Source organism: Phodopus roborovskii, unplaced genomic scaffold (genome assembly GCF_943737965.1).
Source record: "Phodopus roborovskii unplaced genomic scaffold, PHOROB, whole genome shotgun sequence".
NCBI lineage: Eukaryota > Metazoa > Chordata > Mammalia > Rodentia > Cricetidae > Phodopus > Phodopus roborovskii.
This window is the reverse complement of record NW_026125444.1, coordinates 12,309,014-12,329,118: the sequence shown is the minus strand read 5'-3', so window position 1 is coordinate 12,329,118 and position 20,105 is coordinate 12,309,014. Positions and strand designations below refer to the sequence as shown.

Genomic DNA, 20,105 nt, shown 5'->3' with positions numbered 1-20,105 from the left:
AGTATTAGAGGATAAAACAAAGCTTGGAAAAGTCGATTTACTTCATTGTTCTTTGTATCTAAACTAAAAGGATTGTTTAACAAATTGAATTATGGATATTTATTTTAGGTCTTCTGATTTTTCTCTGGTAAATTATAATATTCACTTGGCCACAATATATTGACTTTCTGAAAGAATGCTCTAAATGAGTATGAGAGAAAGATTCCCTGAGAGTGAGTCAGATTATTTAGGAAAGGAATAGCATTACAAACTGGAAAGCATTCCATAGTGAACTGAGTATATAGTGAGGACTGGGCCAGTGCAAGCTTTTAAAGGCAAATGAATGTGCTCGCTGCAGATTATCTTAAGCCATATCCTTGGCTGTAGACATTAGTAGCAAAGGCTACATCAGTCTAGAGTTGCACAGATAGGTAGGTGTGTGTGTGTGTGTGTGTGTGTGTGTGTGTGTGTGTGTGTGTGTGTACATGGTAGCCAAGACTTATGACAATAACTCTCAGCTACTCCTATAAGGGAACCTTCTTCAGAATCTGCAGGTGTTTATGTGTTTTGCTAGTGTTACAGCTCCATACATTCTAACTTTTGCTTACACATTGTTAAAAACTCTTCTTTGCTAACTGCTTTTCTTTCCCTTTCAAGGAAAACTCAGTTGGTTTTTGTTGATGTTGTTGTTCTTGTTTCTTAATGTTTTGAGGAAGTGAAGCAGTTTTAGTTGTGTTGAAGATTAGACTTTAAGGTAGCGTAAGCATTGTAAGCATGCTTCATTTCTCCTTACCATTTACTTGTACTCTAGGAATAAGTAACTTTTATATATTTACATTTCACATGGACACACACATACACACACACGAGTGAGTTTTAATTGGTAATTCATTTGCAGTTGCTATGGGTATTAGCTTCTACATTACCAAGGCTTTTGGTGCGAAGATTTGTTATGACGGCACTCTTGTATAAGATGCAGTTCTCATGAAAAAGGTTGCCAGTGGCCCCTCCTCCTCATTGTGTAAATAGCTTGGAGAATGCTTATGGCTGCCCTAAATGCTTGTGAACATTTGAAGTAAGCCACAGTAAAGCCAGTTGTACTCAGCAACATTTTTATGCGAGCAATATTGACAATAAATGTTGTCACCTTCAACATGAGGGGACCTTGAGCAGTATTTGTTTCTAAAGGAAATTGTTCTTCTCATGTAAGTTAACCAGTATACTGGTGTAAACTTGTTCTTTCATGCATTTTAATGTTGATAAGATTAGTAGTGATAGCTCATTTCTAGTTCTTGTCATAATTTGTTTATTTTTGGTCATTTCTGTCTAGAGGTCTGTTTGATATATTGCAAGTGTCAGCTTTTTATGTCATCCACTTTCTGTATTTTTCATTTCCTTATAGGACTTTCTTCTGTGCTAATATCTTTACTCTGCTCTAATATAATTTTCAACACAAAGTTTCCAACGTGTCTTTTTTTCATACCTCTTTTTTGTGTTTGTATTTTCCTCTACTTAGATAATTTTTAATTGATATTAAATCCTTTGTGCTAGTTTTCTTGTCTGTCAGTTCTGGCATTTCTGACCTATCTGTTTTAAATGGTTTTTTTTTTTTTTTTTTTACATGTATGAATGCTTTGCCTCCGTGTGTGTCTGTGTACCACATGTGTGTCTGGTACTCTCAGAGACTAGAAGAGGGTATCAGATTTCCTGCACCTGGGAGTTGCAGGTAGTTGTGAGCCACCATGTGAGTGCTAGGGATAGAGCAACCAATGACTTAACCTTTTAATGGCTGAGCCATATTTTCTGCCCACTTTTCTGTTTTTAGTTCAAACTTGGGGCTTTATTCAGGTCATGCACAAGCTTTTCTACTGAACTGCAACTCAGGCCTTACCCACCTCTGCTAGGATTTCACTGGACAATATAGACTGGCTGTGGACTTATGATTGTCCTTGCTTCAATATCTCAGGTGCTAGAATTATAGACATAACATCATGCCTGGTTTTGGTTGATTTTGTTAAACCCATTGTATGTCCTTAGTCTTTTACTTATTTTTATTTTTTGTTTGCATTCCTGAATTACACATATTTAAATTATTTTTTCACAATTATATTTCAAAGTAACTATGCTTGTGAATATACACTTACCAGTTTTATTATTTGGGTAAAACTGCGTAGTGTGTATTATTTTGAGGCAAATTTATGAACTATGTAATTTAAGTCATATTTCAGGATGCAGAATAGTCTTCAAAAATTATACATGTATATGTATATATACATATATATATGTACATATATATATGTTTATGCCACAAGACCATTAGACCCTCTAAATATTCACCCATTCACCTCTTTTTTTTTTTTTTTTTTTAAAGATTTACTTAATTATATCTGTGGCTGTGTTAGCCCCACTTGCCTAATGGTACCAGAAGGTGAAGAGGCCAGTAGAGGACATTGGCTCCCTGAGAACTGGAATTTTAGGTGGTTGTAAGTTCTCTGATGTGGGTTCTGGGGACAGAAGTGGGGTCCTCTGTAAGAGCAGGAAGCTCATTCGTCTCTCTCCAGCTCTTTCTCGTCTGTATTTTAACAATAATATCAAAACTAAGGTCTGCATTAGTATATGGCTTTCCTAATCTTTTGAACATATACACAGATGTAATATAAATAATTTGACCATAGTTCCTACGTATGGTCACATTTCAAGTGAGACCGTTCCTGTGGTTGTTTAATAAATTCTACTTCAATTTGTTTTCTCCTACCAGAGTGGCATCTCCAGTAGGAAACTCAGTGTGGAGGTCTGTAGCGATTGAAGGACTATCCTACATGACAGAAACCAAAGCTAGCATCGGTGGCCCTGACAGAGCCTGAGAAGACATCCTGCTGCTTGTGTATGGTGGCCAGTGAAGAACGTGCTTTTCCATTTTTTGAGTCAACTAAAAGGCCCATAACAACATCTCGTTCTTGTTCTGAATTTTCTAAAATGCTGAATATCAACTTTCCCTGCCCTTCTCAAGGTTAGGTAAATATGTGGGTCAAAATCAGATGTACCCTATGAATTTTGGTTGTTTTTTTTTTTTTTTTTTTTTTTTTGTATTTCTCTGTATATAATATTTTGTTTGAAGTTGTAAACGTGAATTACTGGGGATTTTATGTATATGTGTGAAAACGGGAACGGGGTGTGTGTGTGTGTGTGTTTGTGTGTGCATGTGTATCTGTGTGTTTACATTAGAATTTAGAACTGACACATCTGTTAGATCAGACAATTGCCTAAAAATCTTACTTTCATTTAAATTAGTCTGAAGTCCTATTTTCATTTAAATTGTCATTTACTGCTCTGAGGTCAGTTGAAAGGAAAGTATTTTTTCTTTTCTGTGAAAATTACTTGTTCAAGAGTGTTTATTTTGTTCCGCCAAGTATATCCTGGGGAGAAATTAAAAAAAAAAAAAAAAAAAAAAAATAGAATCTCCAGTGAGAAGGAAACTTTCCATGGACTGAACTGTAAAGAACTATGGTTGCTTTGCATTGTCTAGTCATGTTGTAGTTTTATTGGCACAAAGTAATTGAATAGAATAATATTTCTGTAAGTCTGGGAGTGAAATGCCTAGTCTGGATTGGTTCAATCCGTTACTCTGGAGGCTGAAACATTGTTACTGAATTGAATTTGCGAAAGCAAAATGACAATAGATGGATTCTGAGGAAATAAAAATGATAACAGTGCTCAAGATCCATAAAAGTGCCACACCCCTTCAAAATCACTTGTAACCCCACTAAAATTGCCCATAGCCTAATGCTATCTATTCTGGCAAATTGATAATGTAATGTTGCCCTGCACTAATCTCTTCCTCTGTGATGAGTGTAATATTGGCCAATGAAGTTGCTCTCAGGAGATTGAGAGAGTTGATTCCCTTTTTTTTGTACACTTTCATTTGATCTTACATTTTTAATATATTTTTAAAAAGAATTTTAATTATGGCAATTTATGTCTGAGTAGGGATTTGTGCAGCAGAATGCTGGTGCCTCTAGAGATCAGAGCAGTGTGGTGGGTCCCTTAGGGCTGCAGGTACAGGTGACTGTGAGTGCCTGACATGGGTCATGGGAACCAAACTTCATACCACTATAGAGAATCGGAGTATTGTTAAATATATATTTACTGTATTCAAAAACCTGTGGTCACAACAGAAGTAACATACATCCAAACCAGTTTCTGTTTCGTTTTCAGGTTTTTGGTAAATGTCTAAGAGGATTTTCCACAGAAGCAATGTCTTTGGTAAGGTGATATTTAATATACAGTGACACACACATATTATGCATCCACTTCACATTTTGATACACTTTGTAATTTGGTTTTAAATTAGTCTACTTTATAGTCAGATTTTACATGAGTGCCAATCCAGTGGAAAACCAGTATTTCCACTTTTTTATATGATGATGTTACATTATAGTTTTGTATTTATCTAACAATATTAGATTATTTTTGCTATATTATCTACTAATATCTCAGTACAATTTGTGCACAAGTAAGAAAATTGGTAGGAAGCCAGCTCTTTCTTTATGAAGACATGTAATTTTTGTTAGTTTAAACCACAGGCATATTTATTTCTTTTGTTCTTTTGTCAGCTTGTATTAAAGCAGATTCTTGTGTGTGTGCTGAATTGTGATTTCACAAATTTTGTAAATACAGAAGATTTTTATATTTACACATTTTTAACCTGTTTTGGTTTATAAAATTTTGGTTATCTAAAGGAAGGTTCCTTTTTGTAGGTTAGATCCTTACAGCTGAATGAAACTGGAAAGAAGGCAATACATTGATAAGTCTAATATAATGTGTATATTCTGTCTATTCTTGCTTACTACTTATTTCTGTGTCTGTATATGGAGTCTATGTACAACACTTGCATGCGGGTGCCCACAGATGCCAGAAGGTATTGGGTCTCCTGGAAGTACAGTTACAGATGTTTGTGAGCCACTCAAAATGGATGCTAAAAACTAAACCTCAATCCTCTGCAAGAGGAGTAAGCCATCTTTAACCACCGTGTGTGTACTGGGGAAGTACATATGCATATGCCAGCGGTTAGTGGTCAGATGTCTTCTTCTATCACTGTTTACCATAAATTCTGAAGCAGGATATTCCACTGAGGCCCAGAGTTTGCAACTCTAGTCTAGCTAACCAACTTGCTCCTGGATCCTCTGTCTCTGACACTAGAGTGTTGTGACTGCCAAACCCACCCAGTGTTTACCTGGGTGTTCCCATCCTCACATATGTATAGCCAGTGCTTCCCCTACTGAACCATCTCCCCAGCCCTCTAGACACATTTTCATTCCTTCAAGCACAGTTTGTCTTGAATTTTATCCACTGCTGTAAATTAGATTTCATTTACCGCTTGTTTTAGGGGTGGTTCTTTTTTCTTTTTGTTTGATGAGAAGTGTTGCTTTTGTTTCATTGGAGGTTTGGTTGGTTCTAATGATTAAACCCGAACTTTTCTAAGTGACAGTCCACATTGTCTCAAAGGTAGGTACATCCTCAGTCCCTAGTACTCACATTCTCTTGCTCGATTGTGTGATAAGCTTTGTCTGAAGCTATCAAAACATAATGGAGGCCTTTTACATCTGTGAAACATAGCTAGGTGACCTGTACATTGAAACAGTTTTGAAGATGTCATCAAATTATCTTTAGTGTATTATATCCTGTAGTTTTTTAAAATTTTTATTTTATATTTTTTCTTATTTTACATATTGATCCCAGTTTCCTCTCCCTCACATCCTTCCATGCCCCCCCCCCACACCCAGCCCCTGTCCACTCCAGGGAAGGTGAGTCCTTCCAGGAGAGATCATCAAAATCTGTCAAGTCATTTGGGGTAGGGCCTAGGCCCTCCCTCGTGTCTCTAGACTAAGGGAGTATCCCTCCATGGGGAATGTGCTCCCAAAGTCCTCTCATGCATCAGGGATACATCCTGGTTCCACTGTCAGAGGTCTCTTAGACTGCCCAGGCCTCCTAACTGAGATCCACATTCAGGGGGTCTGGTTTGGTCCTATGCTGGTTTTCCAGCTATCAGTCTGGGGTCCATGAGCTCCCCCTTGTTCAGGTCAGCTGTCTGTGTAGGTTTCTGCAGCCTGATCTTGACCCCTTTGCTCATCATTTCTCCCTTCCTGCAACTGGGTTCCAGTAGTTCGGCTTAGTGTTTAGCTTTAGGTGTCTGCTTCTGTTTCCATAAGCTACTGGATGAAGGCTTTAGGATGGCATATAAGGTAGTCATCAATCTCATTATCGTGGAAGGGCATTTAAGGTAGCCTCTCCACTATTGCTTAGATTGTTAGTTGGAGTCATCCTTGTAGGTCTCTGGACATTTCCCTAGTGCCCGATTTCTACTCAAATCTGAATGGCTCCCTCTATTATGGTATCTCTTTTCTTGCTCTCTTATATTCCTCCCTGGACTCAATCTTCCTGTTCCCTCATGTTCTCCTCTCCCCTCCTCTTCTCCCCTTCTCTTTTTCCTAACTTTCTCTCCACTCACTGACCCCCCTAATATGCTCAGGAGATCTTGTCCCTTTCCCCTTCTGTGAGGGACCTTGTATCAATCTCTTAGGTTCCTCCTTGTATCCTAGTATTGTAGTTTCTCTGGCAGTGTGAATTATAGGCTGGTGATCCTTTGCTTTATGTCTGAAATCCATATATGAGCGAGTACATACCATGTTCATCTTTATTTGACTGGGTTACCTCACTCAGGATGGATTCTATTACTAAAACTCAAATCTTACATAAAACCTCACACACTTACAGTAGGAGACTTCAACATCCCACTCTCACCTCTTTACAGGACCATCAGACAGAAACTTAACAAAGAAACAAAAGAACTAACAGGAGTTATGATCCAATTGGTTTTAACAGACATCTATAGAACATTCCATCCAAATACAAAAGAATATACCTTCTTCTCAGCTCCACATGGAACTGTCTCTAAGATCAACCACATACTCAGCAACATAGCAAACCTCAACAGATACTAAAAAATTGGAATAACCCCCTGCATTTTATCAGGCCACCATGCTTTAAAGTTAGAATTCAACAACAGCACAAATTGCAGAAACCCTACAACCTCATGGAAACTGAACAATGCACAAATGCACCATTCCTGATTCAAGGAAGAAATAAAGAAAGAAATTAAAGACTTCCTAGAATTCAATGAGAAGGAAGACACAACATATCCAAACTTATAGGACACTTTGAAAGCAGTATTAAGATGAAAGTTCACAGCAGAAGTGCCCACATGAAGAAACTGGAGAGCCACAGTAGAGAATTAACAGCATAGCTGAAAGCTGTAGAACAAAAAGAAACATACCCTGGAGGAGTAGAAGCCAGGAAATAGTCAAATTGAGGACAGAAATCAATAAAATAGAAACAAAGAAAACAATACAAAGGATCAACGTTAAGAATTGGTTCTTGGAGAAAACCAACAAGATAGACAAACCTTTATCCAAACTTACCAAAAAAGCAGAGAGAGAACATACAAATTAACAAAATCAGAAATGAAAAGGGGGGCATACCAATGGACACAGAGGAAATCCAGAGAATCTTCAGGTCATACTTTGAAAACCTGTACACCACAAAATATCCTGTAGCGTTTTAGTGAATATGTTCTAGTATCTTAGGGTAAGTGTCTTTCTAGATCTGTGTTGTCTAGTGCTGCAGCAGCTGGACATGAGAGGCCACCAAATAAACAATAAAACATGTATAGCTAACTGTTGGCACTTGCTATAGTCCCAGCGTGGCAGAACTCAATGAAGCAGGAGGGTTACACCCTGGATTTCACAAGGGAACTCTGTCTCAGGTCAAAAAAGGAAAAGTCATTTCAGCCTCACTGGTTATATTTAAATCTTCTGTTTGCTGGTGTGTTGGCTACAGCAGTCCCCTCATCACACAAGGTCCTATTGCACAGGAATATTGTAGTACCTTTAGGAATGTTCATGAAGCAATAAAGTGCCACAGGTGCCACTGTCATAAAGAGAAATATGAGATCATGTGAGTAGCTTAGGGCACAGTAGGATGCTTTACATACTGTCTTCCTATTGGCATAGATATTAGACACCTTTGCATAAGCTTGTCAGACTACTTTTGGATCCCTGATATAATGTTATATCCAAGTGCTTATAAATGCTGTTGACTTTGGATTTTGTTCATGTTACCACTTATCAGTGATACACATTTATTTATCACTCTGCTTACTTAACCCTATTAACTCTCCCCTAACAACATTTGTCTAAAGTTCAAAGTGATTTGGATACCTCCTGGCTCCTGTAGTGTCATTTTAGGACATCATCCTTTACTGTCAGCAAGGGAAACAAATTGCTACTCATGTTGGGTTTATTTGAAAGTATTATGTAAATTTATTTATGATGTTCACAGATAATTGCCATTCAAGGTTACATTAACCTGACTTATAAGAGAATGGATATGAAGAAAAATCAGTTAATTTATTTATGTTCGAAAGAATAATAACTATATAAATTTATAGTAACTAATTTTCATGGAAAGGCAAATTAATAATTAAAAAGTTTCTTTTCTTTCTCGCTTTCTGTTTTGAATCAGAAGGCAGGTATGCAGATACTGTTTAGTCTCCCTAAGCTGTACTGGCTTTCCCATTTTCTCAGTACCAGGGGCATACTTCTTAAGGCATGATAACTGGGTACAGTTATCTTGATGCCTTGATTTGACAGTGCAAATTTTCTTTTTTTATATTCCTGTCACTAAGCATTATTCTATCATAATTAATGAGCTGCACACTTCTTGTATATTAAAGACTGATTAAATTTCAAGGTCCTTCTTTGTCTGTGCCAAAGAATCAGCTTTCTAAAAAGAAAAAGGAATTCATCTCTGTTTGAAATTCTAAATAGTCATTTTCAGAGTGTCATGTTAATTTATTTCTCAATGGGCAGGAGTAAATGGACTGCTGAAATTTTACATGTTAATTTAGTGATGCTGATAGCATGAGATATAGCCTTACAAGATACTTTCTTTTCCCTTGTTATTGTTGTGATTACCTTATTCAACTGATTTCTGAATCAACCCTTAGAGCTAAATGCACTTGGGAACATTCAAGACAGAGCATTGCTCTGACCTCATAAGCTTCAGAATCCTTTATTGACAGCACAGCACTCTAGTGGGCAGGTGCCTCTTACTTAGTCATCTTCCTCAGTAAAATTTCTCTTAGAGCTTTAACACTGATGGTGCACATATTTAAAATTATTTTCTATATTGCTTCACTTTATATACCAACTTTTGATGTTTGAATGGATTTTTTATACTTTAATTGTTGAAGAAGTATAATTAAAATTTAAGCTGATTATACTTTTCTAGGTTGATGTGTTAATTTCTCTACTAATGAACAAAATTATTTCAAGAAAACTAGTTGGTTTCTATAGTAACCTTTGGAGGTAGTCCTTTTCTTTTTTTTTTTTTTTTTAACTTTCCCCTTGGCATTTTGAAGTTCTCCTCTTTAGGATAAATCTTTTAAAATTAAAATAAAATTATATATACTTGGTAATTTACATATATCACTATAATATTTTAAAAATATAGATTCTTAGTGATATAATTACTGTCTTTTTTGTCTTTAGATTCCAATAACTCCCTATACATACACGCCCCTGAATCTACTTAAAGAAGGTACAATTGTCAATGTCTATGGTGTCGTGAAATTCTTTAAGCCTCCATACCTCAGCAAAGGAACTGGTAGGTATCAATGTATGTGGTGTTTTATGACCAAGAACTGTATTATTGATCTCAGGGACACAACTTAGAACAATTGCAATCCTGATTTTTAATTGTTAAACAATACTGATGAGTGATACTCTTTGGCTATTTAATTTGTGAACTGAATGTGATCTTTAGGTTCCAGAGGGTCTTATTTACACATTTAGATTCCAGCATATTTACAACATAAATACAGTTTTAAGGAATGCTAAATGATATGAAAGTATAGAATTTGTTGGTGAAGGTGAACATGTTAGCAGATACTGAATATTGTAGTAATATAACAGCACATCAGTCACCCTCAAGTCTAAAATGAAATGAAAGGCAAACAGAAGAAAGATACTAGCCACAACATATGTTAATGGATATACAGAATATGCCATGTATGATCTGATAAAAGTGTGCTGGGAAGAGAAGTGAAAGTAGAGAATTTTTAAATAATTCAAGTTATATACTTGTAAGCCTAGAATAGATTGCTGTATTTTACCTGAGCCCCATGTTAATATAAAGAAAATACCTGTGAGAAATATATCCATGATATAAAAGAAGAAATTATCACAACTTTATATATGTGGCTCTCACAGCTAATGTAATACCAGTCGGTAAAAAGGACAAAGCTTGCCCTCAGAAATTAGAATGTTGTAAGTGTGACCTACTTTTTCTACTGAGTTCAACATAGTATTGGATGTCATAGCCAAAGCAGTTCAGAAAGGAAGTAAAATAAATGGCCAATTGGGAAAGAAGAAATTATGTTTGTAAAGAACATTATCTTTTAAGTAGTAAACTAAATACTACTACACAAAACAATTTTTTTGAGAAATGATAAATGAGTTTGGCAAAGCTACAAGATCAAACTTAACATATAAGCATACCAGTGATGAGCAATTTCAAGGGCAACAAAAAGAATTGATGTAGAATAGCATTGGTGGGTGGTGTAAAGTGATTGGGAGTAAACTTAAGGAAGGAAATTACAGCCTGTACAGAATATTTCTGGAATCAGAGATGACACACATAGACGCAGTGATGTCCTGTGTCCATAGGTAGCAGGGCTTAATAGTAAGTCTTCAGAAGTTTGCAATGTGAAAAACTATTGCATTTAAAAAAAAAAGTCTCAGTTTTTTTTTTTTTAATAAGAAATACCAATGTTAAAATATGTAGAGGGCCCTTGATGATGAGAAACCCCCATCAGGAAGTTTATGATTTTGTGATGCTCTTATTTTCTAAGCTTTTTACAAATCCACAGTCATTAAAACAGTATAGTCCTAGCAGGAAGACATCTGTATTTCAGTGGGGTAAAACTGAAATAAAAATTCATGTGTGTGTTCAACTAATCATTGGCAGATGTGCCAAGACTTCACAGTGCTCAAAGGATGGTCTCTTCGGCCAGTAGTTCTGGGAAAACTGGATGTCCGCATTCAAAAGTAAAAAAAAAAAAAAACAAAGCCAAGTATTTAAGGACATGACATGATGACAGGGAATTGAAGCTCTCAGAATAAATTCATTGAAAAGAGTCACATGGCAAAACACCGAGCTGTAGGCTTCCACTTAGCCAAAGAGCTGGCCGGTACAATGAAAGACAACCTATAGAATGGGGGAGACTGCTTATTTAACTCTTAAGGGATTCGTCTCAGATATTTAGGGACGTTTTATATCTCAACAAGAAGAAACAAAATAAATCAAGCTTACTTAAGTCAAGGACTTGGATAGACTGTTCTTCAAAGAGTAGAGAGAATAGTTGGAACATGAGAAAACATGGTGGCAGGCATTAGGGAAACAAAGTAACCATCCACAGCTGCCACATTCCACCTGTTAAGGGGACCATTATTACAAAAGCCAAAACAATGTTGATGTGGCTGTGAAGAAAGTGGACTGTTATACTCTGTTGTGCTCTCTTGAAGTCCTCATGAAAGTGAATTTTCTCAAAAGTGAAATTGCATTATGATCCAGCAATCACTTTTAGATATTTATCTAAATAAATTGAAATCAGGATCACAAAGAAATACTTGTATTTTCCCTGTTTGCTGCAGTGTTACTCACAATAGACAAATTATAGAATTAGCCAAAATGCCCATCATGGGATGAGTAGATGAAGAAAACCTATCACCTTGCAGTAGAGTATTGTTGGGTTTCACAATAGACAAATTATAGAATTAGCCAAAATGCCCATCATGGGATGAGTAGATGAAGAAAACCTATCACCTTGCAGTAGAGTATTGTTGGGTTTATGAAGAAGGAAATCATTTTATCCCCAGCAATGTGAAAAAACCTTAAGCCATATCTATCTATCTATCTATCTATCTATCTATCTATCTATCTATCTATAATATATATATATATATATCAACTGTGTCAGTAATAGGTCAGATGCCTTGTACCACTTCCTGTAGCTGTATATAAATAGTCACACATAGGAGTGGAGAGCAAGGTGGCTGTTGCTAGCTGGGGGTAAAGTAAATAGGAAACAAATATTTTCTGTTCAGTGACTATAAATTTTCAATCATGGAAGGTTAAAAAAAATGTTGTAGGGATATATTGTGCTGTTTTGGGCTTGTATAAATCATTGGGCAGTACACTAAAATTTTAATAGGTGGAACTTGTGTTATATCCTTTTATACTCATCACCCAAAAAATAATATTTGATGAAATTAAAAGATTGGAATTAAAAACTATATTAATTTTTATCTGCACTTTTGTAGTTTTCAAAGGAAATTAAAAAAGTATGATCCATAAATTGTATGATAATGTAACTCTTTAAACAAATTGTGAAAAGGTATATCAGAAACCATTAGTTTTTTTACAATACAACAAAAAACAGAGCACACTTTACCTCTAGTTTAATGTACTTAAGTATATTGAAAAGTTATTTATTTCACTTATTCTAAAACACTGATTTATTAAGGTCACTAATAAGTATTATTAAGTACAAAGAGTACTACAAAAGTATATTTTTTTTTTTATTTTTAATGGGGACCCATACTTTAGACATGTTAAAAACATGAAACAATGTGTATTATTGATAAAATAAAGAATATTATTTACATACTGCATCCTAGAAACTGGTCATGTTGGGGATACAGAGATGTCCTCATTGACTTGATGCAAACATGTTATCAAAAACACTAATATTTCCATTTTTTATGAGTTTTATATTTTTTTACAATTACAAAAGTTGTATTACAGAACAGTTAGCTGAGAGTAAGCTCATGAGCGGGCTGAATGTGAGAAAATTTTCATATTTTACTAATGTACAGTGCGATAGCTTACTCTGTAAGCCGCAATGAATACTGCTAGTCTGGAGATAATTATAAATTTGACCAAGCTAAAAGTGTAACCTAAAGGACTGATTTGTGAAAAGTAGCATTGTTTGTTTCAAAGGAAAACAAAGCATTAAGCTGAAACAGATAAAGTTTTATCTACATGTGAATTTCCTAAGCATGTTCGTTTTAACTGGACCTTCCCTGAGCCCCTGTCCATCCTCCACCATGCCCTTAGGTTCCTTCACATTGGTGGTAATGGCCTCTCTCCATCCTTGCCTGAATATCATGTCATAATGAGCACTGTGACCCTCTTGCTTACTGTCACTTCTTTGTGGCTGACACTGGTCTGCCAAGCTTATCTCTTCTACTTGGTAGAAGATAAAATTTTAAAACTTTACATTTGACACGTTAATTTTTGTCACGGGATGTTTTTAAATAAAGTGATCAGAAAATTATAGTTTTCAGAAGCAATTAAAAATGGCAATGTAAAATTAAAATGTCATTTTAAAACACTAATGACAGTATATACTTAGTTACTAGATAGTATAATCATGCTTTCTTCTGATCATATATTTAAATCATGAATAAAAAGGAATGCCATTGGGAAATACAATTATTTAGTATGTATGCTTGTGCCTCATATTTCTAGCAGAATTGTGTAGTTGATTCCAGCACCTTAGTAAAAAATTCATGGCTAGTAATGAACCATCTGTTATTATGGGGATAATATGTTTCTGTGTTTCTTCTGAGATAACAAATTAAAATGAATGCCATCAATTTATCTCCAGTCATTGAAACTGTAAAATCCATCTTTTAGACGTAGCATGATGTCTTCAGCAAGATGACAGTGAAGTTTTAAAACTGTGCATCTTGTAGTTTTAGTTACAGTTTACAAAACTTATCCTTCAACAAAATTAAGCACAGCAATGAAAATCAGGCAAATCACACCGATATTTATGTCCAGCAAAGGGTCAACTTAGTGACTTACACTGAAAAGTGCTACAATAAGTGTATATGTTCAGTCCATAGCTGTGTGTTTTACATAAGTAGTGTGATGGCACAGTGCAGATCTATAATATCAGTAACAGTAATGCTGCAACCCATACAGTTCCTCATGTGTTGAAGCCCAATCATAAAATTATTTCCTTCCCACTTCATAACTAATTTGGATACTGTTGTAAATCATAATTTAAGTATCTGATATGCAGATATCTTGGTTTCTTGTTTTTTCAAGACAGGGTTTCTCTGTGACTTTGTCCTGGAACTAGCTCTTGTAGCCCAGGCTGGTCTCGAACTCACAGAGATCCACCTGCCTCTGCCTTCCAAATGCTGAGAGTAAAGGTGTGTGCCACCACTGCCTGGTCTGATATGCAGATATCTTGTATTCAACCCCTGGTTTTCTGACTCCTAAGGCATGGTGACCCATGGGAACCTCTGATCTAGATGCATATATAACTAGATAGGTAGGGGAATTACCTTTAAGTAGAGCAGATTTTGAAATTATATAGTGTTATATATGACTACCTAAAACTTTGTTAAATTTATTTTTAAAATGTTAAATTTTTTATAGAGGTGGCAGGTGTGATTTGGCTTCTTTACTACTTAATTAAAAAAATAATACTTTTCCTTGTACCCTGAATATTGAAGATTATATATGACTTATAGTGTACTATCATTTTTGATCACAGAATCGATCAACCTCTGAAGGAATAAAAACTGTTATCAAATGTATCTCAAGCTTTATTGTAAGTTATGAAAGAGGTATAGTTTTTATTCCTTTGGAGGTTTATCATTTCTGGTAGTGAAAGAACATACAATATTAAAAATACTAATTTCATAATTGTAATATAAAATCCTTAGAATCCTTGTGTATATATATATGTATGTTGTTCAAGTGTATTCCCTTTCATCTGTGTGTGAGCGCATGCATGTAGAGACCAGTGGACAACTTCAGGAACTATCTACCCAATCTGTTTTGTTTATTTTAATCTGACCAAGTGTCTCTCACTGGTCCCAGGAGTCTTTGTGTTTTGGTCTCCTCAGCACAGAGATTATAAATGCCGCCGTACCTAGTTTTGTATTGTGTTTGTTTTGTTGTTGTTTGTTTTTAAACATGGGTTCTCTAGTCAAACTTGAGTCTTGATGCTTACTCACCAATCACTTCCTTAGCTATCTCCCTAGACCTCTATTTGGATTCTTGAAGATGTCATTTTATCCTTAACATGACTCATGGGTATGCCATATGGCCTGCAGTGATTTCCTCAATAGCTCTTGGTTCTGCATTTTAATATAGGTGTTAAAGTTGAAGGGTTTTGTATCCTTGTAATAGTGGAGTTCCTATGTGAGATGTTCCTCTTCTCAGTGACTAGAATGGATTGCTATGGTGATTCTAATTAATGGCACTTCTTTGAGAACTTGACTGTCTGACTTTTGGTAATGGAAGCCGTCAAAGCCATGGTTGCTCATCACTTACCTGGTTAAGGATGTGGAATGTTGACCTCCCTTTGTCCACTTTAACTGACTCGTGTCATTTATAAATATTCTACCCATTTCTACCAGGGGAATGGAAGTGGGGTAGGAAACTGGTGACCCCTTGTATTACTTATTCTCAGATACATGAAAAATTCTTGATTGTAGCTTGAGGTTTTTATCTGGATGTTGGTGCATAATATGACACTGTGCATTTTATAATTTCTTATTGCTAATTATTAGCTTATTTAGAAAATAAATTCTGCTTTATTTTATAGCTACAATAGTTGTATATAAAAATAGTTTTATTTACACTGTTTATGTTTTGTTTTGTTCAGGTTTTATCAGTCTTTCTGTGTGGCCTTAGATGATCTAAATAGACCAGGCTAGTTTCAGAATCACAAAAATTAGCCTGCTTCTGCCTTCTTAGGCCCTCTCCTCCTCCACCACATCTACCTCAGGAATTCTGGAAGTAAAGGTGTATGGCACCAAGCCCAAACTTAAAATTTGTTCTAAAAGCCTATGCTGCATTCTTTTATATATTCATATTCAAGGAAAGGTGTGTGTGTGTGTGTGTGTGTGTGTGTGTGTGTGTGTGTGTGTGTGTGTAGCTTTCGTTGTAGTAAACAGTGTGATGATAAAGTAATGTTTTGTTGATAACTAATTTGTTTTAAAATCACTGAAGTAACACAATATTTAGAATATTTACGTATGGTGATTTGATCAAGAAAGTAATTTATTTTTAATAGGTGTAGGAATGCAGTACCATATCATATCAAACCATTCTTTTTATTCAGAGTTTTATTCATATACCTGGCCTTAGTTACCTAGCAGTACACATTGCCCTTCTGTGGATTCTAATCTCTGTGACCTTTAGCTCCTGGCTTTTACTTAGGAGAATAATGATTCTGAGGTCAATCTGTATTATAGAATGTATCAGTGTTGTGTGTGTGCATGTAACAGGGTGCATATGTCACAGCACATGTGTGGAAGACTAAGGACAGCTTACTGGAGTTGTTTTGTGGGCTCTGTGGAGCAAACTTAGATCATCAGGCTTTGGCAGCAAACATCTTTACATGCTGAGCCATTTCTGTCTGCTCTCTCTGTCTCTGTCTCTGTCTCTCTTTCTCTGTCTGTCTGTCTGTCTCTCTCTTCCTCCCTCCCTCCCCCTCCCTCTCTCTCTCTCTTCCTGAGTATCCACTGGTTAATTTAAAAACTGCTACTGTTTTCTACGTTCAAAGATTTTGTAGTTAAAAGAAAGATTACTGGTCTTAGTGTAGCTAGCTGTCCACAGGTTTAATAGGTGTGTCATCAATGTCCTTTGATTGTCTTTTACATAGTATAAAAGATAATGAGTATTACTACTTAACATATAGTCTCTATTGTGAGACAAGTTTGTTCCTATGTCATAATGCTTAGGATAGTGGTATATATGCACCTGTTCTACCTCCCATGCCATCTTGAGGTATAATTTAAATATGCAGGGAGGTTATATGACTTTCTATCAGAATAATTAAAGATAATGTTCTTATGTATATGTTGTATAGTAAATTTCCTGGTAAAGAAGGAAGATTGACACATAATGGGTTTTTTAGCCAATAATTTCCTTTCAAAACCTTTACTTGTATTTTTCCACAATGAACTTGTACGCTGATGGGTGAGTGCTGCTGAAAAACTCACGGAATAAATAAAACAGTATTGTAGATGAAGTGAAAGTGCATTGGCTGAGAAATCTCTCATGGATTATGTAATTTATGCTTGCGTTGTTTCTTTGATTAAAGACCTTCTTAGGTAAGCTACCATCTTTCCCTTACAATAAAACTCCAAGGCAATTTACACTTAGTCATGCTGAGGAAATTAGGTGAATTGCTCAAGATTGCAGAATAAAGAGCTTAATTCATCACTTGTTATCTTTTCAGATTTATGCCAAGTTATGTAAAGTATTACCACAGTGTAAAACTAATTAAATACCTTCTCCTCAGCTTGAATCTGAAGTATTCCTGAAGTATTGAAGCATATACATGCATGTGTATACCTGTGCATACTTGTACTGTGTACTGTATAGGTAAAGGATACTAATGTGATATTCTTTCTGCTCTCGCCATCTCTCCTTAATAGGTAAAGGAATACAGTAGCAGGTATTGTACTGTAGTCTGGGTATTAAGGCAGCAGACTATTAAATTATCTTAAATTCTGTGTTTTTACTTGGGAAAGATTAAAAATAACAATAGGGCCAAGAAATATATTTATTCTATTTAATTTGTTTTATTGTTTTGATCAGTGAGTCGCTTCCTTGGAACAATTATCAAAGCCTGTGAAGGTAGGCTCCTTGCTGGTCTTATCTGGTACACTTAGTCTTGAGTTGAAAGTGAGATATTAGGTATTTCTGGCTCTTGATTAACTTATTGCTCACAGGATTGCCTTATTTTGTGTCGTTGACATTTTACTTTACTTTTTGGGTAAGGTTATATGGTTATTTTCTACCCTCGGTTCTTCTAGAAACTTTTTTCATATTCATAGAGACTTTTCTTTTCAGTGAAGTTAGCAGCTAAGTGAGGCACCCCTGAAAACTGAATGACATTCCTTTGTTGTCTTTGAGTCTGTGCTTTCAGAGTTGTATGCCAAGTCTGATAAACTTGGCACTGTGTCTTGGCAGATTATTTTTAGATAGTAGATCTTCCTAAGATAATGTCTTAGTTTGGGTTTCTGTTGTTAGGACAAAGCACCACGACCAAGTAACCCGGGGAGGAAAGGGTTTATTTAGCTTACAGTTCCACATAATCAAAGGCAGTCAGGACACCAGCTTTCCCTGTCACTACCTGGTCCAGCTCTCTACCACTCCTTTGGCTAGCTCACCCAATCCAGCCTGAGGGAAGGAACAGGGCCAGTTCTGCTCTCAGGTCCTCAGAGCCAGTTTTGGTGGAGGCATTTTCTTTCTATAGGTTCCCTCCTCTCATATGACTTTAGTTTCTGTCAAGTCGATGTGCAGCTATCTAGCACAGACGGATTTTAAGATCTTAACCTTTCAAGAACAGTGTGTCATGAGGAGCGGTAGTAGAAGTCCTGTTGCTGTTTTGCTAGCACTTTTTTAATCACTAATTTTTATTTTATTTGAATACATGTTTTGTCTGCATATATATCTATGCATCAGTTGTCTGACTGGTGGCCAGTGAGGCCAGAAAAAGGTGTCAGATCCTGTGGAGTTAGAGTTATAGATGGTTACTAGCCTTTATTTGTGGATGCTAGGATCTGAACCTAAAGCAGTGAGTCATTTCTTTAGCCCCCTTTTAGTTTTTTTGTTTGTTTGTTTGTTGTTGTTGTTGTTGGCTTTTTTTTTTTGAGACAGGGTTTCTCTGTGTAGCTTTGGAGGCTGTTCTGGAACTTGTTCTATAGACCAGGCTGGCCTCGAACTCACAGAGATCTGCCTGCCTCTGCCTTAGACATATTATTATTATTATTACTTTTTAATCACATATCTGTGTGGATATGTTCATGTGGTGCATTTGTCTCCAAAGACCACACACAGGTGTCAGATCTGGAGTTATAGGCCACTATGAGCATATGACTTGGGTGCCAGGAATTGAACTGTGGTACTCTGGAAGAACAGTGTGCTCTCTTTCCTCTGAGCCACCTCTCTATCACTGCTCATGTAGCACTAAAGCATGTCAGGTACATGTAGTACTTTTTATTTGTCACAACAATCCTTTGAATACCTTTTTATCTATTTATTTGTTTTTCTTTAAGGCAGAGTCTCACTATGTAACTCTCTCTAGCTGTCCTAGAACTCAGTATGTAGATCATGCTGACCCTGAACTCACAGAGATCCTCCTACTCCTGCCTCCCCAGTGCTAAGATTAAAGTTGTGTTCATGCACCCATCATGCACTGCTCTTAGAAGGTTGGTGTTTATTTGTTTGTTTGTTTGTTTTTCGAGGCAGGGTTTCTGTATGTAGGTTTGGAGCCTATCCTGGAACTCATTCTGTAGAACAGGCTGGCCTTGAACTCACAGTGATCCACCTGCCTCTGCCTCCTCCCACCCCAAGTGCTGGGATTATTATAGGAAAATTGAGGTGCAACAACAGTATGTGATTTTCAGTGTCTTTCCCAGGTTTCAGGGAGGGAGACATTTTAGAATTGCCATTTTAGAATTATTGTAGGTAAGAACGTTAATTAGTTTTATAAATTCTATAAACTGAGAAGACTTAATGTTAATTCTAATAGACAGTCTCTGTTTTCTCACTAAAATGGATCTGCTTCCTAAACTCTGGTGTTCTTCAGAGGTATTCTGTATGTAGTCACCACCCTGAAATATATTCACTGCATTATGTTAGACCATAATATGTCATGTATGTGTGTGTGTAGCTTATTTTAGTAACACATCAGGCATCTTCACACAACTGTGGTAGTCAAATTAGAAACTCCTCTACCATTCTCTTATCTGTAATACTTTATAATGAATGCTCTGTCACCCTTAACTCTCACATCTAGGAATTGATTGGTGTTCCTGTTCTTCTGTGTAGCAGGGTTTTAGCAAGCAGTAGGCCATGTCTTTCCTGTGCATCATCAAGCCAACACCTTCTTACTACTCCTCTTACCACTCATCACATCTATCAAGTCCTGGATAGGTAACCTGGTACTCAGTAACCTACATCTTCTT

General features: G+C 36.2%; 1 protein-coding gene across 8 annotated transcripts in view; it reads left to right on the top strand.

Moving 5' to 3' along the window:
• The window catches only part of Pot1 (protection of telomeres 1), a 54,096-nt gene that overhangs the window by 2,980 nt on the left and 31,011 nt on the right, over positions 1-20,105 (top strand). For 2 of the 8 annotated variants that reach the window (XM_051175770.1, XM_051175777.1), the window contains exons 2-3: positions 4,195-4,242; positions 9,588-9,702. The exons of 1 other annotated variant lie outside the window; for it this stretch is intronic. In XM_051175770.1, coding sequence (XP_051031727.1) covers positions 4,234-4,242; positions 9,588-9,702 — 124 coding nt within the window. In that variant the 5' untranslated portion in view covers positions 4,195-4,233. Of the gene's footprint in view, positions 1-2,767; positions 2,995-4,194; positions 4,243-9,587; positions 9,703-20,105 lie in introns of those variants that run through there. 5 more of the 8 variants (XM_051175772.1, XM_051175771.1, XM_051175773.1 and 2 more) reach the window with 5 other exon arrangements.